The 24,543-nt window shown below is 41.7% G+C and overlaps 3 protein-coding genes across 4 annotated transcripts in view; 2 read left to right on the plus strand and 1 right to left on the minus strand.

The window, feature by feature from the left end:
• tsc2 (TSC complex subunit 2) overlaps positions 1-783 on the minus strand; it is a 39,825-nt gene extending 39,042 nt beyond the window's left edge. The window contains 1 exon segment of the mRNA XM_083766252.1: positions 634-783. The gene's annotated coding sequence lies outside the window, so the exon portion shown is untranslated.
• Positions 784-953: 170 nt separating this feature from the next.
• nthl1 (nth-like DNA glycosylase 1) lies at positions 954-5,150 on the plus strand. 2 transcript variants are annotated; one of them, XM_083764814.1, is made up of 7 exons: positions 954-1,206; positions 1,390-1,559; positions 1,948-2,183; positions 2,579-2,749; positions 2,923-3,082; positions 3,936-4,041; positions 4,627-5,150. In XM_083764814.1, the coding sequence occupies exons 2-7, from the start codon at positions 1,454-1,456 to the stop codon at positions 4,871-4,873; spliced, it is 1,026 nt and encodes a 341-aa protein (XP_083620940.1). In that variant the 5' UTR covers positions 954-1,206; positions 1,390-1,453; the 3' UTR covers positions 4,874-5,150. The 2 variants fall into 2 exon arrangements, with proteins under 2 accessions (XP_083620940.1, XP_083620939.1); XM_083764813.1 differs by having other exon boundaries at positions 954-1,559.
• Positions 5,151-5,656: 506 nt separating this feature from the next.
• Positions 5,657-21,350, plus strand: nherf2 (NHERF family PDZ scaffold protein 2). Its single transcript, XM_083764581.1, has 6 exons — positions 5,657-6,678; positions 7,284-7,718; positions 13,255-13,455; positions 15,853-16,006; positions 18,859-19,082; positions 20,060-21,350. The coding sequence occupies exons 1-6, from the start codon at positions 6,472-6,474 to the stop codon at positions 20,219-20,221; spliced, it is 1,383 nt and encodes a 460-aa protein (XP_083620707.1). The 5' UTR covers positions 5,657-6,471; the 3' UTR covers positions 20,222-21,350.
• The last annotated feature ends 3,193 nt before the right edge of the window (positions 21,351-24,543 follow it).

A 24,543-nucleotide genomic window follows, 5' to 3' on the forward strand; every position in this document is an offset into this window, starting at 1 on the left:
GTGCTTGCAGCCTGTGTTCCCTGGCTTGCACACACACAGACCTGGCAACATAAACTTAAAATATCGATTACCGGTAGTTATTATTCATACATATCCATATATTTGTGAAAACCGCCACAATTGAGCTAACAGCAGCAACATGACATGTTCCCTCTGTGAAACGGCTTCATAAAACCTGCAACAGTAAACAGTAACAGTAAACAGCAACAACAAATGTCAGAGACTCAGAGTAAGTTCGTGGTGCCATGCAGTAAAGTATGTCGCAAGAGGAATTCGATGTCATGCGGACTTGAGAGAGACAGACACACAGACGGGATGTGCGCGTGAGGGTGTGGGGAAGGTATAAAGACAGACAACGATCGACTGTTCTGTTTCAGGTCATCAACAACAACAACAACCACCAGGCGGGTATTGGGTAACTGTAGTTACTGTACTGTGTACGCGCTGCTGGGTAGAGCAACAAGGATGTCGCCTGCCGAAAAGACACAACAACGCGTTGTTATCTTGTAGATCTCGGTTGTTTTCGGCAAGCGACACCGTGCCCCGTCGCACTGTTAGCTTTGAACTGCATGACAAGACAAGACAAGGGCTTCCATTGAATAAACGACAACGCGTTAACGCCCCCTCTCCTACCTTATGGAAGTTGAGTTGTTGTTGCTGCTGCTGTGTCGGTGACGCTCACACGCAGCCTGCGGGCCGGTCTACTGTCCTGCATTTGATGTGTTCATGTTTCAGACTGTTTACCACTGGAAGATTGTTCTCAAAGCTCAGTCCTCCACTCTTCAACCGGATGACATACTAATGTGCGGACCGGGGCCACTTCCTACGAAAACACGTTTGGCGAACTGGCTGATGGGAAATGTAGTTCTAAAGACTGCAAAAATAGTAAACGCGCTAGCTACTACCGTACTACGAAATGAAAGCCTGGGTATCGAGGCTGCTGCTCTGCTGCTACCGTACTACTTTAGCTTACCTCCAGTACACGTTAGTTTAGTTAGTTTGTTGTCACCGCTGGTCTGGGTTTGGACGTTTCGGTAGAATTTTCTCTAGTTATGTAACATGAAAAACAAAACATCTACACGTGTAGGTGTAAATATGATATTTCGTATTTGTATTAAAACAGTAGGAGGTTCCTCGGACGTTTAGGAACTTTAGTGTTGGTTAGGAAACTGAAGCTGGTTCTTTATTGGTCGGCGCAAACTAAAGGTCTGCAATATTACATACACCGTCCACCACCCATTGAACAGTACAATCAGTTGCCAGCCCAAATTGAAGATGTATCTTGTAATATTGTGTTTTTTTTGTCTGTTATTTAAAAAATAATTAAATGGAAGCTAGGCAACATAGTTTTACAGTAATGATGACCTCTCCCTATTTCATTAAGAGCAGCTCTTTTATAACTCGAAGTGGGAATAGAACCGTAGGCCTAAAGGGAACTGGCCTGTCAGGATCCATGTCCAAATTTCCAAAAGATCAACAAAATGCAAAGGAAGATGTCACTGTGAAAGTGGAGGAGGAGGATGCGAGTATTCCTCAACCTAAATCTTCTGATCCTTCTGGTAATGTGTAGATTATATTTTACTCAAACCCTGAAATACAATTCATTCAATCATATATTGTTACTAAAAGTAGCTTAATAATATGCCTTCAGGGGGACATGTAATTATACCCCTCACTTCTGTACAAGGGCTATATCACAATATTATGTGAAGATATTCTAAATGCTGCATTAGCCCTAGAATGTCTGTGTTGTTTTAATGCACAGACATTCTAGGGCTATAAATGCATTTGAACAAGGCATTGGACTCTGAGCTTGTTATTTTGTGTGAATGTATTCATAACCTACCACAATATTGTCTTTTAATCTACAGTACTACAGTATTGTATTTCCAGTAGGCTAAGCACTATAGTGGCACCACTCTCAATCTCAGTATGGTTTTCAAGCAGGTGCCATTGTTCAACCAAAGACAGAGAAAGACACCAAGCCATTGGTTCCCACCAGTCGCAGAAGAAAACTATTGAAGGTGGAGTACGATGAAGATGAAGACGCTGTTCTAGTGAAGACAGAGCTTCCTGACTGGAAGAGACAACTAGGCTACATCCGTGAGATGAGGAAAAGTCGTGATGCACCTGTAGATAGCATGGGCGCAAAGAAATGCTGTGACACAGAGGCCCCTGCACAAGTGAGTGGGGCACCTTTCTGACTAAAGGCTGTCTACAGTATGTGTCATATCTGGAACCATATAGCCTAATACTTGTCACACTTGAATTTCTTGATCCACTCACATTTAAAAGGAATAAGCTTGTCTCATATTATCCAGAAGTCAAATTAGATTGGTTGCCTAACAGTCAGGGCAACCAGACTATAGTAATTGCGTGACATTATTTAAAGAGCAACCCCAAAAAGTATAATTGTATCATTCCACCCTTTGTGACGTCATGTGGGTCAGTACATCATCATCATACTGTACTTAGCGAGCTACTCTGTCTAGCCCACACTGTTTCTTCAGGGCAACCACACTTGGAATATCCCAAAATTGCTAAATTGTCCAGTTATTTTCTCTTCTTCTGTCTCTAGGTGAAGCGCTTTCAGGTGCTGGTTTCACTAATGCTTTCCAGTCAGACCAAGGACCAAGTGACGGCAGCAGCCATGCAGAGGCTCAGAGCGCATGGTTGCACCGCAGAGAACATAAACAACACTGATGATGAAACACTGGGGAAACTCATCTACCCAGTCGGCTTTTGGAGGGTAATAGACCTGAGGACCATCAACACTAAACAAACTACAATGTGCAACACTAAACTGCAATTAAATCAGTTCATGGCTGAAATTCAGTCTTTTTTTCTCTTTCACATTTTGTCCCTGCAACTTCATCCTTGGATGCTCCATCGCCGTCACCCCTTATCTGTACAACACACCAGACCAAGGTGAAGTATCTGAAGCAGACCTCATCCATGTTGCTACAAGAGTACGGAGGGGACATCCCAGCCAGTGTGGAGGGCCTGGTGCATCTGCCAGGCGTGGGACCCAAGATGGCGCACCTGGCTATGGACATCGCCTGGGACCAGGTGTCTGGAATAGGTGCATACAGTACAAACACACACTCGCACTCTGAGCATGTCCTTGAAATATGCACAGTCGGGTAAGGGGTAGCATACTAGCATATAGGGAAGAGACAATGGAGAGGAAAGGAACACAACACAGTCAATTAAGAGGGCGGCTAGTGTAGCGGCTAGTGAAGGCAGAGATGCTTCTAGTGCAGTTGGAAAACATATCTTATCCAGCATATGAAAATAGCACCAGGTATATTTATGCATGGTTAAAGTGTTTTTAAGTGGTGCAACCACTTCTACATCCAGCATGCAATGTCCGTGTAGCTGTGTACCTGTTTGTGTGTGTACCTGTGTGAGCACGAGTGGTGTGCGCATGCGTGAAATTGGAACGAGAGAAGTATGTGACATGGCTGCCACCTGCTGGACGCAAACGATACAGAGAAGAAATTGGAACGATACAGAGAAGAAATTGGAATGATACAAATTGGAACGATACAAATTGGAACGATACAGAGAACCAATAGACGGGAGTTGCACCACTTGGTTCACACTGGTGTGATTCTTTTTGGATATAGGAAAAACAGAGCATCGGGTATGAAATCACTTATAGGGAAAATATGTTGATGCACAATATAAATTTGCTTAATCTTCCATTTCCGTAGCAACATCAATTGTTATTGTTATTCACAACAGAATGTCTTGAGTTGACTATAACAATCAAGCATTCAACAAATTAAATAATAAATAAATATTGTACAGTATATATAATAATAAAACATATTATGGCCTTGAATGGATTACATAATGTAAACTACACAAGCCATTAATACGTTTCCTGCAGTTTTATAAGTGTGTGTGTGTGTGTGTGTGTGTTTGTGTAGGAGTGGACACACATGTACATCGTATCTCTAATCGGCTCGGCTGGGTCAGAAAGCCAACCAAGAACCCGGAACAAACACGCAAGGCCTTGGAAGAATGGTTACCCAGGTATTAGCTCTGTGTGTGTGTGTGTGTGTGTGTGTGTGTGTGTGTGACTGTGTGTGTGTGTGTGTGTGTGTGTGTGTGTGTGTGTGTGTGTGTGTGTGTGTGTGTGTGTGTGTGTGTGCGCGCGCACTGTGCGGTAACAAAAGGAAAATGTGTTTACTAACACAGTAACAGCACTCCATTTTGCATGCGTGTGTGTGCATGCATGTTCAAAATGTAGAGTATATAGAGTTTGTGATTCAATACCTCTACGATGTCACAATTATTTGAGATAATTACAATTATTCTGCATAATTTAAAAGTTAATAAAATGCAAGGCTTTATAAAGTTGAAAATCTTTCATACGTTTTCAAATGTACCCCCCCAAAAAAGTGTGCAAATAGCAGATCTACAAGCAATGCATCGCAAGACTGCTGTGAGCCTATAGGGGAATTGGCAACAACTACTTTGGAGAGTGGGAAAACACAAAAAGTGACTGTTGATAAAAAAAATATGTTTACTAACATAACCCAGCTCTCAATTTTAGTACCGCTATGTTGTAGTTTAAAACTAAATGTCAATTTAATCCCTTGAACTCTGTTGCCACAGGGAGCTCTGGAGTGAAATCAACTGGCTGCTGGTGGGCTTTGGCCAGCAGGTGTGTCTGCCTGTTAGCCCCCTCTGCTCCATGTGTCTGAATCAGAACATCTGCCCCTCTGCCCACCAACACTCCCCATCAAAGAAGCCTAAAGCTGGGTCTCCACGTCCCGCCAAAAACTCCACTACCTCCAGGGTGAAGCTGGAGACTGGACAGGAGTCCCCTGCGCAAGACAATAAGGAGGATGAGGTGTCCTAACTTGTATCCCCCCACAAAATAGGTTGAAAAACAAGGCTGGCCGAGTGGCCGTTGATAGTTGATACAGAACGCACTATACGCACGCACATAATGTTGAGATAGTTGGGAGTGGACTATTATCAGTGCATATAAGACAGGCTATGCATATACACTGTACACAGCACACACTTCAAAACTCTTCCTAAACTAAGCTTCCTATTCAAACAGGATATAATTCAGTGGGATTGGGATCAGCATTGTCACTGTATTTTGACACTACAATTGAATATTCCATAGCATAGCCTCTGTATCCCAGTATTTTTATACTGTATTTGTTTGCATTTCCTATAAAATAAAATATTTTTGTATAAAAACTGTATGAAAAGGTGTAGCTCATTAATTACTATAGAGATATTTAGAATATGTTGTTATCAAACATATTCCTTTGACATTTCTTGACGTATTTATTTATTATTATTATTTTATTATTAAAAGGTAGGCTACTTTCTGTGAGTTATTAGCTCAAGATAATTACAATGAAAACTCAATGCTCATCACCAGTCATAACTCAAAAGTTGGCACAGACGCACAACCTATAGAGACTTCCATTTGTCTTCTGGGTGTTTCCTTTCCATGTGGGTGTCTCATCCTCCTCGCTATAGTCGCTAATCTACATACAGTAGGCTAACTGAACACATCAACAAAATCAACACATGACCTCGACTTGTCCTGAAGATTAGAAGACGGTCCTCTGGTTGGTTGTAACTTTATTTTGGAGTCAAGACGCAGCCAACCAAGGTTATAAAAAATGGAATCCGGACTAAAACTAACCAGGTTATGGAGGACCATTTATAGAACGTTACATGTGCGTGACAGTCAGGTGGAGAGGTAAAACTCAAACGGGGAAGATTTCCATCTTCACGTCGGTATTCAACAGTCTCGGTGTCGTGGCAAGCGGATTGTTTGTAGCTGGTAGACAACGAGAAAAACTATGGAAAACTCTCTGGACTTTTCCCCAACTTCCTCAAGTACATCATGTAGTTAAGTTTCAGTTTTTTTAACCAGGCTTAATATTAATATTTTTGCATGTAGGCTAGACTAGTTAATAGTTAGTATTCACTTTTCCTGTGTGATCTTCTTTTGTATGGTTGCGTGTACCTATTACGGGTATACACTCGGAACTGGGGACTGACACCTGTTGCTTTCTCAACGTCGCACCGCCGGGTCAGAGGAGAACAGACACGAAGAGAATTATGTGCCAAGGAACAGCTTTCTAATCTCTGATCTCTTGGATTATTCCTCCAATGGAAAGGAGTTAAATCCGTGCGGTGGCTTGACCGAGCCTGGACACTTTCGATGGGGTTTTTAAGGGTGGACTAGTCCGTTTACACTGCCTTGAAATCGTTTAGTGGCTATCTTTTATTTGTAATATCTTTTTATTTGATTTGACAATCACACCATGCACACGATACGGTAAATGTAGGCTATGTGATGATCTTTTGGGCACATATGCACTCCGTAGGAATCAAATCCAGGTACTTTCCTCTCCTCGTGGACTGAACACCTGTCTATTCTCCTGAGAAGCTGTTTTGACCTGTTTTTCCCATTGACAGCGTGGAATGGAGAGCGAACTGAGACCTAGGCTTTGTTTTCTTACCAAAGGGGAGTGCGGGTATGGGTTTCACCTGCACGGCGAGCGGAATAAAGGCGGACAGTTCATAAGAAAAGTGGAGCCCGGGACTTCTGCAAACCTGTCAGGGTTACGCAAAGGGGACCGAGTAGTGGAGGTGAATGGGGAAAATGTGGAGACGGAGACCCACCATCAAGTGAGTGGTTTTTATACTGTGTGTGTGTGTGTGTGTGTGTGTGTGTGTGTGTGTGTGTGTGTGTGTGTGTGTGTGTGTGTGTGTGTGTGCGCGCGCGCGCGTGCGTGTGTGCGTGCGTATGCGTGCTATAAAGTATAAACATATACATTTCATGCATGTTTGGAATCCCAGAAGACCCATATAAGCACAGAGACAATGGGTCTACCACCTGTCAAACCACCTTTCCCTTGCCGGAGGGGTCTAGTGAAGTCGGTCAATATGAGACTTGTGTACTGGAAATCAATGGGAGTCTTTGTCACACTCACACTGGCTCTGTCCTGTACACAAGTTAAATGCCTATTACTAGTAATATCACCTTAGTAGGCTACACAACAACAAACTCAAATTTGCCCTCATTCCTACTATACAGTAGATGTATGCGTGCGGGTGCGTGTGCGCAAGTGTGTGTGTGTGTGTGTGTGTGTGTGTGTGTGTGTGTGTGTGTGTGTGTGTGTGTGTGTGTGTGTGTGTGTGTGTGTGTCAGTGTGCGTGTGTGTCTTGGTGTGTATCTGAGTGAGTCTATCTAGCTATTATCCATCTCATTTCATGTCTCTGTCACTGTTGAGGTGGTGAGTCGTATCTGTGAGGTGGAGCACCGCACCAGGCTGTTGGTGGTGGACAGAGAAACAGATGAGTACCTCCGTAGCCAGGGACTGGCCTGCTCTGAAGACCTGGCCATCGAGATGGGCACCTATTCCCCCCGTCCCTCACCCATGCCCACCCCTACTGCTTCTCCCATACCCAAAGAGAACGGAGCCATTTCCCCCGCACTCTGCCTCATGCATTTATTTAAAACCCCATCCCCGCGGCCCTCGCCCATGCCCACCCCTACGGCTTCTCCCATTCCCATAGAGAACGGAACCATTACACCCGCACAGATCCTCATGCATTTAGCTAAAGCTCCGGCAGTCCCTTCTTCACCCTCCCCTTCACTCACACACAGCCCCTCGACCCACACCCATCGCTCCTCCATGACGTCAAGTTCAATGACGGACACAGAGGTAAGGGTCACAGCACACCACACCATCTATACGTATGTTGTTTCAATATGATTTGGTCCATATGGCAAAATGCAAATGACAAGGAAGTTATATACAGAAACGTGCTGTACACGGAGCAGAGAATTGGACCAGGATAGGTATATAGGACCAGGGTAGGTCATGATTAAAACTTTGAAGGGGTTTATATAATAATAATAATAATAATAATAATAATAATAATATAATAATTGTGTAACAGAACTTCAAAATCTGCTGTTCTTTCTGTCCTTTCTGATATAGTACTTTATAATGAAGATCAGCTTTTGTTCCTCATCAACCTGTCAGTTGTATTGAAGCAGATCATTTCCTGAGATGAGTTCAATATATTTACAGCTACTTCTGATGTTCAAAAGGCCACTCTGGTGAGTGGCCATATATCATCTCCTTACCGACCCCAACAAGTTGCATTATTCTCAGACACTTTCAAAAGCTTTCTATGATGAATAGCTCAGAGGTTTTGTGATCAAGGACATAGACATGACCTTGACCTTTTACTAGTTTATGTATTACATTGGCAGAGCACATTAATAAACTATGACTGTGCCGGTATCAGTCAATTGCCTATTTTCAACTCTAGTGCCTGGGCATTATGGAAGTCATAAACAACAGGTTAACCCATTCTGACCTGAGATCAGATTCATACGGAGGTTTCCACTGGACACACACTGGTCTGATTAACCCATTCTGACCTGAGATCAGATTCTAAAAATGTCTTCGATTTTTCAAAAAATAGCAGACCTACAAGCTCGTATCGCGCCACTCGGTGGCGCGATATGAGCTTGTAGATCTGCTATTTTTCAATAGCTGAAGCACGACATGATGCCGACACCAAAATGGGTGCCCGTTCAGAATGGGTTAAGTACAGATCAAAGACAATCATAGTAAATGGACATAAACGGACACAAAAATACATAACTCTTCTTAAGTACAAATGTCATGGAAGGGGCAGTATAGAGCAGACAATAGTATACAGATATTTAATCTAAAAGTAAGCAGACAGGTTAGCCATACACAGCACTGTGCACACAGTCACAGTTAAACAGATAATAACACTGACATGTGAAAAGGGAGACAGACAAGGAAACAGGCTTGTAGGCAAAAGTACTGTACCTAGTTATGCTGACAGACCTGATTGCTTTTGATGACGATACAGTGTAATTGTGAACATATTGTAATATATACATACATTGTATTGTGTACGTACATATACGGCATACGTACAAACAACGTACCAACAAACAAATAACCTCATTCAGTATAGTTTCAAATCGTTTCGCTGCACAACTAATAATGTTTTACTTGAGATAATAACTCAATATGGGTTTATGGCCAGCTTGTAACATCCATTTGTACAATAAATATAGTTTTCGAAGGTGAAATACTCATGTGCCTACAACTACCTATGTTAAATCTCATAGCACTACTGTGGTCAAATACCCTGAAGAAGGCAGTTGCATCTGCCGAAACGTTGGTTTTTATTCTCTGCGTCCTATTCCAATAATGTATCGGCACTTTGGCTAGTGTGTGCGGCCACCTTTGTCTTTTCAAGACTTCACATCTAGTACTGTGGTCAAAACCACGTTCTTTAGACTGTTAGGACTTAGGACCAATGTGGTGAAATATTTACAGTAAAGTACTCTACGGGATGGTACAGTAGGCTTTCTGGATCTGGAGGACAGTAGTGTGAAAGGATTCATAGTCTTTCAGGTTACATGAAGCTCTTTTCCTGTTCCCCCTTTTGTGAATTGTCCTCTGTCAACCAATAATCTATTAACCTTTATCCGCACCTGTAGGCACAGTGGGGTTTGAATTTGTATTGTTTCAAGGAGGGTGGTACCTATAGGTGTAGAGTCACAACACCTGAGACCAAAGGCAAAACCTACATTCTGTCACTTAAGGCCCCTGTTGACGAAACCAAATATCCTGTGGCTTTTGGCTAAATGAATAGAGAGGTTTATTGAAGAGTCACAGTGGTGATACACTGTGACTATATTACTATACAAAATGGACTCTCTGAGTAAAATAGGGTGAAAATACTTTGTTTAGTGTTGTTTGTTTAAATGTTAAAGTTCTATATTGCAATAGTAATCATTGTTATACTGTTCAGTAATAGGTGTCTCCAGCTCTTTAGTAAATAGACAATAAAATATCAATTCAGGATTCTAATTTTAGAGAAAATATAATTTATGAGCTTAAAAAGTATGGTGTTGAACTGTTGATGTATGAGTTCTCTCTCTTGATTGGGCCAAATTGATATCCTGACATGAACATTTATTTTCTGTTTACTAAAGAGCTGGAGAGATGAGGAGACCCCAGGCCCAGACTCTATTAGCATTGCTATTGGAATATAGAGCTACCATATTTGAGCACTTATCTTATTGAAAAAAATATCACCTAAATGAACACTCACTATAATATATGACGTACTTGCAACATTGTGAGTTTGTGTGCAACGACGTTGCATGTCACCCCTCAGTCCATGTCACATAAATTACAATCTCTCAGATGTATGCACCACTCAGTTCACACAGGTGTGATTTTCTCTGAACACCAACTATCTGTGAGCTTGTAGATCTGCTATATTTGCCAAATGTTCACCTATTATGACATTGAATTGGGACGTCAGGATTCACGTGGTTAAGTAACATTCATTCTGAAGTCCACGTGTAATTTAGGACTGATGGGAACAGACTGGGCCGAGTGTTTGGGCTCCAAACAGAGTGAGCCGGTGGCTCACGTCAAGCAGGCATCTGTTTAGCAGAAGGCACGGTAAATACTGGCTGGTCTGTGTCCGGTTCCTCAGCTTTTACCCTGTTTTCCTGACTTGACTAAATAGCAATATTGCATTGTATATTATTTAGGGGATGGGGATGTGACAATATTGTGAGATATCAAAGGCCAACTATTGTGATGCCACTTTGAAGTCATATTGTCCAGCACTATGTATATCACAGGTATTCAAATGGTCTTGGAATCAGATCAGTTATGACACTAAAATAATTTAATCACATAAACAGAAAATCTCCATTTCTAGTCAAGTTCTTTCTGTCTGTTAAGACAGGGTGAAATCATTATAATATTTGACCTAAAGAGAGAGGAATAAATGCCAAGCCCTGGATTATTAAAGTCAGTTTGTAAGAATCTCATGACCCAAAGTACTGTAGTAGACTAGAGTACACACTCATGAGGTGTTGATGAGGTGTTGCTGTACAGACTGATAGAAAGATGTTATCACTGAGACTAGGGCCAAAATGTTTTCATTGTAACCTGAAGTCTAGTGCTTTTCTGTATGTGAGAAGGATAGGTGGGCACTGGGCACCAAGGAAGAGTGGGCACCTCTCTGTTAAATTGTTATTTTGGAATGTAATACGTAATTAGAACATGCTTAAACACTTTATGACAATTACGGTCTAATATTTCTTTGCTACAAAACCTGTATTATTGTATGCCAATTTTACATTGAGGTGCCCAGATGTCCCTAGTGCCCACCTATTCTGTATCTGATCCAATCACACCAATCAGGGAAAACTGGTCTTGCCTTGTCAACGTGCTGCATTGTTCCCTGTGTAAACCCTCTGTGTCCTCTTATCATAAACAGACACACTGTCTCGAAATTAAATACAGGCGTGATTTCATTGTTCCATGCTAATGTCAAAGACACCCTTATGCAACAACAGATTTGACTGCCACGTAACAGTATGGATCACACACAGTACAGTATGTACACTTTCTCAAAGAGTTCATATGGATCTATCTACTACTGCGTTCACCAGAGCAGAGGGACCACCCTAAACAAAGGCTTTGCTTTCCCAAAATACTGCTAAAGTACAGTAGTTTTTTTGTGTGACTCTCTTTCATTTAGCAAAATAAATGAAACGATATCTGTAAAATCAGATTAAAGCACCACTTTTCAACCAATCTTCATATAATTGGTCCTCACTAATGTGCATGATAAAATGCCACAATTCTTTTCTACTCTTTTCACAAATGACAGCTCCTTTATACAGTCATAGCTAGTTTTAAGGGTGCCGTGTCATTAGTCTGACGGCACATTATTCTGACGGTGTGCTGGTGGTCTGACTCGACGCATTACTAAACCTGTCCTGTCACTGTCCCTAACCCATAACATTCTGACTATGCGATGCCACGTAGTTGGGATGTCGGAATTATGGGCAGTCCCCGTTTTAAGGGATGTATCACGCATGGATTATTAGGCAACATGGAATATTATTTCTATCTATGTACTACATGTGTCTCTCTCTAGACCTAGAGATTATTCTAGAGCGAGTTACATGTGCCATCAAGGCTCAAATGTATTTAGGTTTTGATATCAACCTAACACTAAGTGATATCATTAATTTGTTACACCCTTTGTAGTTGAAGGTAACGAAGCACACTATTGTTGCAGTGCTGCAAATACATAATTCCACTGTACTCTCAGAACAAGTGTTTGGTCTGCAGGCAGCCAGCATGTTCACAGCAGTAGCTCAGCTCAGGCCAGACCAGACGAGTAAGGTCACGCAATGTATTGACTCGCTCGTCACTTGTCATTAGGCTCTTGGCCTGTCTTAATGTCACTTAGACAGACAGATCAGCTAAATCCTCAGTCCCTAAGACCACTGGCTTATCCAGCCAGGCACTTTCACCTGCGTGGTTTTGTAGTCAATGGACTACATCCCTATATAAACACACGCATCAGCATGATACCCATGGGACAAAGAGTACTGAGACAGTGTCACACTGAGAATTTACAATTTACAATTTAGGCATTTAGCAGACGCTCTTAATCCAGAGCGACTTACATTAAGCAAGAACAAAAAGCATGGGAATACATCACAAAAAAGCATTTATCATAAAACTAAACATGCGTAAGCTAAGAAAGTAACAGTGGAATATCTATATTATGAGACTATACATATATAGACTATATAATATATACTACTATGCTATACATATATTATGGCGTGCTATGACTATATACAATGCAATTATAGTGCTGTCTACATAACATGCTATAAGTCTGTATCAGATGCTATCTAAGTCTACAGAAATGCTATCTAAGGGGGTAGGGTAAGTGCTATGGGCCATGATGGAGTCTGAAAAGGTGGGTTTTCAGACTACGGCGGACTACTGAGCTATGTATATGTTTGGTTCTTTCTTCTCCCCTGAGAGATCCATCCCCATCTTACAGACAAGAATTTGATTCCGTATTTCTCTCTTTGGAGCTCTTTTTTTTTAACATGTATTCACTGACAGAATATACAGCATGCTGGAAGCTCTTGCACTTGCGTCTTGCGGCATTTGAGTAATAATAGTGTGTTTCGACAAATTCCACACACTGTTTTACACCTGTAAACCTGTGATGAGAATCACGAGACAATAAAGATGATTCTGATTCTGTGTTCTATTCCTCATCCCCTTTTGAAAGCAAATAAGGTAACTTTCCAAATGACCGATAATAAAGCGTATCTATCTAAACAATCTCTTAACGTACTAGTTGCCATCGGATACATCGCCGGAGATGCCAGACACGACAGTGGAGCTCCTCCCCCGTCTGTGTCACCTGGTGAAGGGAGAGCACGGCTATGGGTTCAACCTGCACAGTGGAAAGACACACCGTGGACAGTTCATACGCTCAGTAGACCCCGGGTCCAACGCAGACAGAGCTGATGTCAGGCCGGGAGACAGGCTGTTAGAGGTACATACTGCACACTGTCTGTAACTTTTTATTTTTATGTAATCTTTTACTGGTATGTATGTATGTGTGTATATATGTATATATATATATATATATATATATATATATATATATATATATATATAATGTATTTATTTTCCCCTTCATAATTCATACTTTAGAGACAAGCAGAGAGCAAGAAACCAACAGGGCTTTCATAGTTAAGCAAAAACACATTAACTGGGTCTTTAAATTATGCTTTTTGATCCCTGTGGGGAAATATGTCCTCTGCATGTGACAGTCTCTCTATAGTACTGAGCAGGAGGACCAGCTCCAGCTCAGAGGCCAGTACCTTGATCAAGGACACTGGTAGGATTATGTACTACCTAATAGATTATTATGTAAATACCTGGATTAAATCCCAATTCTCCCACATTGGAAGCCAAAATGCTCATTCCAAGGAAAATCCGTCCTGGCCAGGGAGATATTCTGGTTTTGGACTACACAGGCACAGTTACTCTGCTACATTCACAGACCTTTGACCCCCAACCCCCCCCCCCCCCCCCCACACACACACACACACACACACACACACACACACACACACACACACACTTCAATTCAAAGGGCTTTATTGGCATGAGAAAACATACGTTTACATTGCCAAAGCAGAAAGAACAATACAACAATACAGCAATACAATCAAAACAAAAATGATGTACATTTGAAGGTCAGAATCTACAATAGATCAAATGATATGTACCAAGGTCACTCAATGCAGATATAGTGCAGGAATATACACAATGATTAGTCTTTAGGGTGGTTGTGTTCCATTTTATATCCTTCTCCTATCACAGCAACTCACAAATCTTGCTGCTGTGTTTGCACATTGTTGTACTTCGCCCAGCAGATATGGGAGTTTTTTGTCATTGGTCATGTTTTCAAAATCTCTGTGTGTGGTTGTAATCTGTGGGAAGTATGTGTTTCTGATGTCTTGGTACAATGGAAAGATGGTTAGGAAGTGTAGCTCGGTTTCCACTTCATTTTGTGTGCAGTGGGTGCATAGTCTGTATTCTCTCGGGATACAGGTCTGCCTATGACGGCCTTTCTCGATCGCGAGACTGTGCTCACTGAGTCTGTACCTAGTTAAGATTTTTCTTTGTTTTGGGTCGGTCACGATGCTCAGGTATTCTGCCACTGTGTATTCTCTGTTTAGGGCCAGATAGCATTCTAGTTTACTGACCAATGTGTCAGATAGTTTTCCTTTTGCTGTTTTATAATTTGGTTTAGTCCAATGGGTTTTCCACACACACACACACACACACACACACACACACACACACACACACACACACACACACACACACACACACACACACACACACACACACGTTGTATGGCATAGGAGTGACACATCATGAGTGAAAACAATGCCACGTTCTGTCCCCTGAGTTTAGATTGGATTGATTGAGAGTGGATTAAGGCAGATTAGGTGGTCTCAGGAGTGGTGAAAGTCTGGTGTTAGAGTGGAGGTTAACGTGATGTTGTACTCTAGGGCAGAGAGGAGGGCAAAGCTGTGCTAGAGTCGTAGACACTCTTTAGCTGGAGTGTAGAGGAGTAGAACAGTGTGTGGGTGTTAACCCATTCTGACCTGAGATCAGATTCATAACGAGGTTTCCGCCGGACACACACTGGTCTGATGAACCCATTCTGACCTGAGATCAGATTCTAAAAATGTCAGTCGCTCTTCGATTTTTCAAAAATAGCAGACCTACAAGCTCGTATCGCGCCACTCGGTGGCGCGATATGAGCTTGTAGATCTGCTATTTTTCAATAGCTAAAGCACAACATGATGCCGACACCAAAATGGGTGCCCGGTCAGAATGGGATAAATACGGTGTGTGTTCCATCCATGCATTCATGTGCGATTGCGCGTGCAAGGGTTTCTGCACATTTTCATCTCATCTACATGAGGCACACAGTTTGGAGTGTGCAGGAAGAAAGAAGAGATGGGCCAGGAGGGTTTATGCAAATTAAGAAACCAACCCTGATGCTTAACTCATTTTGTTCCTTTTGGCATTGAGGCAATAACAATAGCTGCCACCTACTGGCCATGTTCTGTCACAGCAGCACCCTGTCTAATAATATGTACCCTACCTCTTCAGTCAGTACCTCTGTCTTTTCCGCCACTACTGGTACAATTCAATTTTTTTATTTTTGGTAGAGAATCATAAACTGTTTGTGCAGAGTCTGCATTATTGTTGCACAGACTTTACATTTGTCTCCCTATTCTTGTCTAGCCCTGACATCTTTACACTCTGGTTAAATTAACTAATTAATTAAGGATTTTGATGTGTAACAATGATGAAACCATTCCTCCTCATGTATCAAACATTTTAACCCCTCTCTCTCTCTCAGGTGAATGGTATGCACATTGAGGGCGCCAGGCATTCGGAGGTGGTTGCATTCATACGGGCCGGAGGGGAGGAGGTGAGCCTGCTTGTGGTTGACCAGGACACTGACGACCTCTTCCAGAGACTGGGAGTGACACCCACCATCAGCCATATCAAAGGTCATCCCACTACTGAACATTTTAGCTGGTCTTAGATCTCTGTCATATAAACAATAGTAGAGTACACATACAGGCAGGTATTAGTGGAAAAAATGTAATCCTTGCTACTGTAGCCCCCAGCCAAGACCCAGACCACAACAGCCCTGCTAATCGGGCTCAGCCCTATTGGCACGGTAGGTTTGCGAGTTTGTCTGGTACCCTACCTCTGTTGGTGTCCCTTTTTTAACCATATATGGAGATCTCTGTCCTGCTTGTGTGTCGTACACAAACAGTTGACTTGAAGAAAAACGCAGAAGTTGGAGAAAGGTTGACTGTTTACTGTTCTCGGTTATCTCTACATTGTCTACAAAGTATTAACTTAAGTATAATACAAACATCAGAACAGGAAATATCACTAAAGGTACATAGCATTGTTTTCAATGACTCAAAATAAAGTACAGTCAGCATGTACTGAAAAAAGTATGTAAATACAGTATGTATGCAATACAAACAAAAGTATTAGTACGGCGTTCCAACATGGTCAGACTGAAGAAGTCCTTTGCCCATCAGTTGACTTTGAGACTTCGGGCTCCATCTTGCGCCAACCTTATCCCTTATCCCTAAACTAATTTGCCATTTTTTACTATTTTAAACAAACCTTTTAAAATAGTTCAACTAGCCGATCTACATCGAGACAGCTTGTAGATCGGCTATTTGAACTATTTTAAATGTTTTTTTCCTGGCCCTACAGGGGTAGGCTGAGCAATGGTCTTTTATTATTTACGTATTTTCTTATGTTTCTGTGTTATTTTAAATCAGCAATTATTCGATTCATTAAAAAGGTTATCGATACATGAAGCACTGAGAAAATAATCAATAGTTGCAGCCCTAGTGTCATTATTTATCTCAGAAGGAATTTAAGGAACTTAAATTCTGATTGAAGTAGCATGTGACATGTCAAACTAGGGGGTTTTCATGATTCGGAATACATTGCAAGCATTTCTTTTAAGTTATATTTTTCTGCCTTTATTGTCTCCACCAGGCCTAAGGCATGGGGGGAGAGTATGTTTTGCACTCCGTCCGTCCGTCCGTGTGTCCGTCCGTGTGTGTGTCCGTGAGCAGCTAATCTCCGGCACCGTTAACCCGGTCGATGCCAAATTTTGCACACACACTCCCTGGATGCCAACGATGAACCTCTGCCCCAAAATTTCCAGAACGGCCTGTTATAGCGCCACCAGGAGGCCGCTTTGTGCAAAACAAGTTTTTGCACAGTACACCTACAGATTTTGTCCAAACATCGCGCAAATTGGTACACAGTCTCTCTAGTTCACATCTGGCTTTTATAGCACCACCAGGAGGCCGACTTTTGTAAAACACATTTTTGGATATTACTCCTCCGGATTTTGTCCAAAAATCCCGCAAATCGTTACACAGTATCTCCATAGTCATGTGCTCAAGACGGATGTGTCTGATATTTCATATTCCATCCTAATTGGCTAACATTGGCTTTCAAATTTTGCAGGATTGGCCTGTTTTGAACAAAAAGCCTCAAATCATGAACGCAGCGTGCAATTTGACGTGAAATCTTTCACGCACTTTCCTACTAGGCTGAGGAATATAGCCCACCCATTTCACATTGGCCTGTTATAGCACCACCAACAGGTGGATTGTGCATGCGTGCGATCAACACAGATCTGCACCATTTCCCATATTCCATCCTGATTGGCAATGATTGGAACAAACAAACAAAAAACATGTTTATATTACTCCTAAACATTCCTATCCTCCTGGTGGAGACCTGTGCCCAGAAGGGCACTTTTTCTAGTTGGATAGTGTACACTACAGTATGCCGATGACAGGAAATGAGGAGAGAGATGGGGGGTGACACGCGGCACAGAAATGATGCCTAAACCTAAACTCAAAACCCTGTCCGCCTGGGCAAAACAAAGGGAAAATAGGCTCTCCTGCGGTTTCACATGTATTTCATGTTTACTGCTGTCTCACATCGTCCTGTCTCATGAGGCAAATTCCAATACCCAGAATCTCGGCCACTTGCTCACTCACACTCGATCACTCCAGAATGGCGGTGTTATGGTGAAATTGGTGACCTGACGAAATATGTGACCATCTTGTGGACTTCACACAACTTACATGGAGGTCTTTAAAGGTATATTCAGTGATTTCACTTACGGTAATTCAAATATCACTTATTTTTTTGTTTTGTTGTGATAATCCTCTCTACTATAGAGTGTGCTGACCATAATGAGTTCCTCCCTGTCCCCAGTTAACCCCTGGGGGTCAAAAAACCGTAGGTTTCGTTTTTGGTTCTCTATCCTGATTGGATGAAAGGCTTAGGTCCCAGCCAAAAACGAAACCTAAGGTTTTTTAAGTGAAATCACTGAATATACCTTTAAATACGTGGCCTGTATACTGATACCGCTAGGACTTGAACTCTGCTAATAAACAAACTGTAAACTTGTCTACACGATTGTCACATATTTCAGCAGGTCACTAATTTCACCGTAACACTACCATGCTGGAGTGACCGAGTGTGAGTGAGCAAGCGGACGAGATTTGGGGTATTGGAATTTGGCTTATATCCCATTCTGATCGGGCACCCATTTTGGTGTCAGCATCATGTTATGCTTTTAGCTATTTAAAAATAGCAGATCTACAAGCTCATATCGTGCCACCGAGTGGCGCGATACGAGCTTGTAGGTCTGCTATTTTTGAAAAATCGAAGAGCGACTGACATTTTTAGAATCTGATCTCAGGTCAGAATGGGTTCATATCAGACCAGTGTGTGTCCGGCGGAAACCTCGTATGAATCTGATCTCAGGTCAGAATGTGTTAACTATGCTGTCTCCTCACAGAGGTCTATGTGGATGAGCCAATCGCAGAGAGCACTCCGCCCACTCCTTCTCCTACCACCAGCCTCCCTGCTGCCGATCATCTGCCAATCATCAACATCACCCTGACAGATCCCTCAATCACAAGCAGATCCCCAAAACCGAGGACCAATGGGAGCTCAGCATCCCAGTCCTCCAGAGGTTCCACTACGCAGTCTGAGTTCAGCAGCTCTGACGTGAGCATTCAGGTATTAATAATAATAATAATAATAATAAAACTTTATTTGTATAGCACCTTTCATGACATGAAATGCAGCTCAAAGTGCTTTACAGAACAATGGAGAATAAAAGAAAAGCAAGGCTACGACAAAAAACAAGCAGTAATGCAATACAGCAAGGCAACGACAAAAAACAAGCAGTAATGCAATACAGCAAGGCAACGACAAAAAACAAGCAGTAATGCAATACAGCAAGGCAACGACAAAAAACAAGCAGTAATGCAATACAGCAAGGCAACGACAAAAAACAAGCAGTAATGCAATACAGCAAGGCAACGACAAAAAACAAGCAGTAATGCAATACAGTGAGGACATGAATAACAACAAATAATAATAATAATAATAATAATAATAAAAAAATAATAAATAAAAGATCAATTAAAAGCAATTAGTGCATTAGTGCGTGTCTGTACCAAATGTCCCCACAAGTATAGTACAATTTGAAAAATATATTGATTTATTCTTAGTTAACCCATTTAGACCTGAGGCGATTCTACAAATGCCTTCTAAATCCTGACAGTTTCCTGAAAAACCCAATGTGTCTGTCAGTTGTTCTCAAACATGTTCATGTAAAAAATATATGAAATTGACCGCCGAGTCCCAACCCCCATCTGCAAATATGTTGTTCCAGGGACCCCCACAGAAGCAATGATTGAGGGATTTGAGTTAAAAACGTTCGCTCTGAAAGAATATATATTCAAATGTTTGCGTCACATTTTCAAGATTTTTCAAAACTAGCAGACCCACAAGCTTGTATGATCCATGAGCTTGTAGATCTGTGTGTGTGTGTGTTTGTGCGTGTGTGCGTGCGTGCGTGCGTGCGTGCATGTGTGTGTGTGTGTGTGTGAGAGAGAGAGAGAGAGATAAAACTTGTAAAGTGACTGAAGTAATTGACTTACTGTGTGTGAGTCTTTGCATGGCATAAGTGTGGTTGTTGTCTGTTGTAGGTACCTGAGGAGGATGACAGGCGCGTATCAGACCCATTTGTAGAGAATGGTCTGCGTCTGAGCCCTACTGCAGCCGAAGCTAAAGAAAATGTGAAACGCAACAAGAAGAGAGCGCCCCCTATGGACTGGAGCAGGAAGCATGAAATCTTCAGCAACCTATGACAGAAAAGAAAGAGAACAGTGGAACAAATCTCTCGATGGAATCACACGAGTAAAGCATTTGTTTTTCTTTTTTGCAGAATAAGCAATAATGTTGATTCTCTTTATGTCATCTTACTCTCAGTCACAGGTTTAAATCAATTAGACTGGATTTCCTTATTAATATGGTACACAAGGAGACTAACGAAAGACGAAAAAATAAGAGACTTTTTGTTTTTGTTTTTTTGTTTTTTTGCTTAGAGCTGTTCTTTGAAACAGAACAGCATTAAAAGTCTGCTAACCCTAACAACAACAATAACTATAAAGGTTACCCTGTTGACATCACATCTTTTCTCCAAAAGTTTTCTGCAAAAGTTAACAAAAAGCAGGTTCACTTTGCTGGCAAAATATTCTCGAGCCAAGAACAATAGTGTGTTGCCTATAGCAACTAATAATGATAGTAATAGCATGGAATAGAACCCTCTAAATACAAATAATGTGTTGTAATAATACATTGATATTAAACAGACAATCATCAAAAGAGTGTAATGGCTGTTTCAGACTTTGTCACCTGAAGAGAATAACGTGATGATCCATGTTGTGAAGTATAATTTACGCTTAAGAAAAAGTGGTGCCTGCACAGTATTGATCTTAAATAAAGCCATAGTAATTTCAGAGTCATGCATAGCCTGTCAACTCTGTCCTATGCGCTATAACTTTACACCAGTTAGCCGTGGTACCAGGGACATTAATTGGACATAATGTGTGATATTTGGCTGTGCTTAAGTATAATTTTTGCTGTCAAGCATTGCATTTATTGGAGGTGAATAGTTTCAATTTATTTCAAAACGTAAGAGTTGATACTGTTTAAGCTTGTAGTCATAGTTTGATTTTGTCCGTAGGCAAAAGACTTGTAAATATATAAAGGGGGAATGTGAGTGGCTTCGGTTTATAAAATGGTTCGATCGCCGTCATAGTTGTGTTTCTGTGTATATTTGCGTTCAGTAAAACTGAACATTTCAGATAGTTGGACTATGTATTAGTCCAACATCTAGCCTAGGCTTACAATAACTGTACTGTACCTATAGACTACTTGCACATTAGCTTTGTAAAAAAAGAAAAAAAATCAAATCAAAAAATCAAACCTCAAATGAGCATGACTGCAATGAAAATGATAATAAAATAATAATGTAAAATCTCAAAGTAGCTTGAGTGATTTATTGTATAATAATAAATATGCATACGCTAATGCTTAGACTTATGCTCCAGAAAATACCTTTTCGCCACTAGGATGTATCATTTCCCCATGAAGTGTCTTTGGGTAGAGGAGCACTGTTGTCTTTCTCTCTTTTCTCACACTCTTCTATTTCTCTCACGCTCTCACACACCTGTCCTCCACCCTTCTCGCTCTTTTGATCCCAAGGTTTCCATTAATGCAGTGTATAAAGCACACACCTCCACAGGCCGCTGCGAAAAGGAAGTAATTAGGCCAAATGAGGACATGCAGAGGATACAAACAGGATGAGCCTGTTCACAGAGTTAACATGACCAGCAAGAGCAATGAACCAGGGATACAGTATGCAGCACTCAAACACACACACACACACACACACACAATTTAGATATCATGTCGGTCTCCTGTGTCCTCAGGCTGGATTTCCCAAAATGCTCATAACAAAAGTGGTTTTGTGTCTCTTGACAGACCAGCTGGCACCAACGCAAAAATGTAAATACTATAAATTTGATACTTGCGGATACTTACAATAGGGACAAAGCTCACTCTGTAAAATGAGACATTGTACTGCGACAGTTGTTCCAGTGGTGACCAAGCAGTAGCTGAAAAAAAAAACACACACACAAATACATGACCGAAACACGGGTTAGGTTTAATTTTCATCTTGCCCTCTCAGAGAGACAGGGAGAGAGAGGTACAGTATGACAAAAGATAAGTGAAGTTGACATCCTCTGAAGAGAGGAATGTGGTTAGCATGGAGACACTGGAGGAGTCTCAGCACTGGGGGATTTCCCCAAACTCTCCCGAATGTTATAGAGAGGAGGGGAGATATCTGAGAAACACTCAACAACACTCATCATGCTCCCTCTCTCTCTCTCTCTCTCTCTCTCTCTCTCTCTCTCTCTCTCTCTCTGACAAACACACACACACAAAAGCTTTGAGGTGTCGTTAAAGAATCACATAAAGGTATGAGTGCAAATATTTTAATAAAAGGCCATAATTATGGGTTTGAGACAAATCAGATACTCCGTTTGCGGGTTGTGGGATCTCTGGCAGACGTATTGCTGGACCACATTGTTTATGTGTTCCCGGTCACTATGGAGATTAGGGAGACAAGCACAGAGGAGTAGAGAGGGAGCCAGATTTCACACATGCGCATTCTGTGTGTGTGTGTGTGTGTGTGTGTGTGTGTGTGTGTGTGTGTGCGTGTGTGTGCGCGTGTGTGCGTGCGAATGTCACACTATTCCTGAAGAAGATCCCAATGATGGAAACGTTGAATCAATAAACCAGTGGAGCCGAGTTTTTCATAGCAGTGTTGCGGACTGTATTTTTTCCTCCATCATGGTAGTCTCATGGTCAGTATCATGGTCAGTATCATGGTCAGTATCATGGTCAGTATCATGGTAGTGTCATGGTCAGTATCATGGACAGTATCATGGTCAGTATCATGGTAGTATCATGGTCAGTATCATGGTAGTATCATGGTCAGTATCATGGTAGTATCATGGTCAGTATCATGGTAGTATCATGGTAGTATCATGGTCAGTATCATGGTAGTATCATGGTAGTGTCATGGTCAGTATCATGGCAGTATCATGGTAGTGTCATGGTCAGTATCATGGTAGTGTCATGGTCAGTATCATGGTCAGTCTCATGGTCAGTATCATGGTAGTATCATGGTCAGTATCATGGTCAGTATCATGGTAGTATCATGGTCAGTATCATGGTAGTATCATGGTAGTATCATGGTCAGTATCATGGTAGTATCATGGTCAGTATCATGGTAGTATCATGGTAGTATCATGGTCAGTATCATGGTCAGCATCATGGTCAGTATCATGGTCAGTATCATGGTCAGTATCATGGTCAGTATCATGGTCAGCATCATGGTCAGTATCATGGTCAGCATCATGGTCAGTATCATGGTCAGCATCATGGTAGTCTCATGGTCAGTATCATGGCCAGTATCATGGTCAGTATCATGGTAGTATCATGGTCAGTATCATGGTCAGTATCATGGTAGTATCATGGTCAGTATCATGGTCAGTATCATGGTCAGTATCATGGTCAGTATCATGGTAGTATCATGGTCAGTATCATGGTCAGTATCATGGTCAGTATCATGGTCAGTCTCATGGTCAGTCTCATGGTCAGTCTCAAGGTCAGTATCATGGTCAGTATCATGGTCAGCATCATGGTCAGCATCATGGTAGTATCATGGTCAGTATCATGGTCAGCATCATGGTCAGTCTCAAGGTCAGTATCATGGTCAGTATCATGGTAGTATCATGGTCAGTATCATGGTCAGTATCATGGTCAGTCTCATGGTCAGTCTCAAGGTCAGTATCATGGTCAGTATCATGGTCAGTATCATGGTCAGTATCATGGTAGTATCATGGTCAGTATCATGGTCAGTATCATGGTCAGTATCATGGTCAGTCTCATGGTCAGTCTCAAGGTAGTATCATGGTCAGTATCATGGTCAGTATCATGGTCAGCATCATGGTCAGCATCATGGTAGTATCATGGTCAGCATCATGGTAGTCTCATGGTCAGCATCATGGTAGTATCATGGTCAGCATCATGGTAGTAACTTGTGAGATAAGTAGATCTCCTATTTTTGGCTTAATGTTTAAGGTTGAAACGGACAAACAATTGTATCGTGTCATTCATTAAATTGCCATCCTAAAATGTTCATGTCCTTACAAGTATAATAATACAAGCGTGCGTGTGTGTGTGTGTGTGTGTGTGTGTGTGTGTGTGTGTGTGTGTGTGTGTGTGTGTGTGTGTGTGTGTGTGTGTGTGTGTGTGTGTGTGTGTGTGTGTGTGTGTGTGTGTACTTACGAGTTCAATTAACACTGGATTTTATTGTGTATACACCCACATCATGCTGTCTGGAACTGGGAGGGGCTGTGTCTTTGACTCCCATTCCCTTGCAGTGCAGGCTGCTTGCACAAACATAACCATCATGTCAACCCTGCATACAAGAACCAGAAGAAAGTTGTTCAGGCCTGCTATAGAAGACTGATACAAAACTATGACAAATTTGGATCTGAAATATCTTGAACTTCAACTACTGAACTAGTGGTCTCAATGGGCCCATCTGCTTACG

This window comes from Protomyctophum parallelum, assembly GCF_964188405.1.
Source record: "Protomyctophum parallelum genome assembly, chromosome: 5".
NCBI lineage: Eukaryota > Metazoa > Chordata > Actinopteri > Myctophiformes > Myctophidae > Protomyctophum > Protomyctophum parallelum.

What these genes read in the sequence shown, in the direction of transcription:
- nherf2 (XM_083764581.1), top strand. Translation starts at nt 6,472, where the DNA reads ATGGAGAGCGAACTGAGACCTAGGCTTTGTTTTCTTACCAAAGGGGAG. An exon ending in CGGGAGACAGGCTGTTAGAG is followed by an intron (nt 13,456 to 15,852) that starts GTACATACTGCA and finishes TCTCTCTCTCAG; the next exon opens with GTGAATGGTATGCACATTGA. An exon ending in CACCATCAGCCATATCAAAG is followed by an intron (nt 16,007 to 18,858) that starts GTCATCCCACTA and finishes GTCTCCTCACAG; the next exon opens with AGGTCTATGTGGATGAGCCA.
- nthl1 (XM_083764813.1), top strand. Translation starts at nt 1,328, where the DNA reads ATGGAAGCTAGGCAACATAGTTTTACAGTAATGATGACCTCTCCCTAT. An exon ending in TAAATCTTCTGATCCTTCTG is followed by an intron (nt 1,560 to 1,947) that starts GTAATGTGTAGA and finishes GTTTTCAAGCAG; the next exon opens with GTGCCATTGTTCAACCAAAG. An exon ending in TTGGAAGAATGGTTACCCAG is followed by an intron (nt 4,042 to 4,626) that starts GTATTAGCTCTG and finishes CTGTTGCCACAG; the next exon opens with GGAGCTCTGGAGTGAAATCA.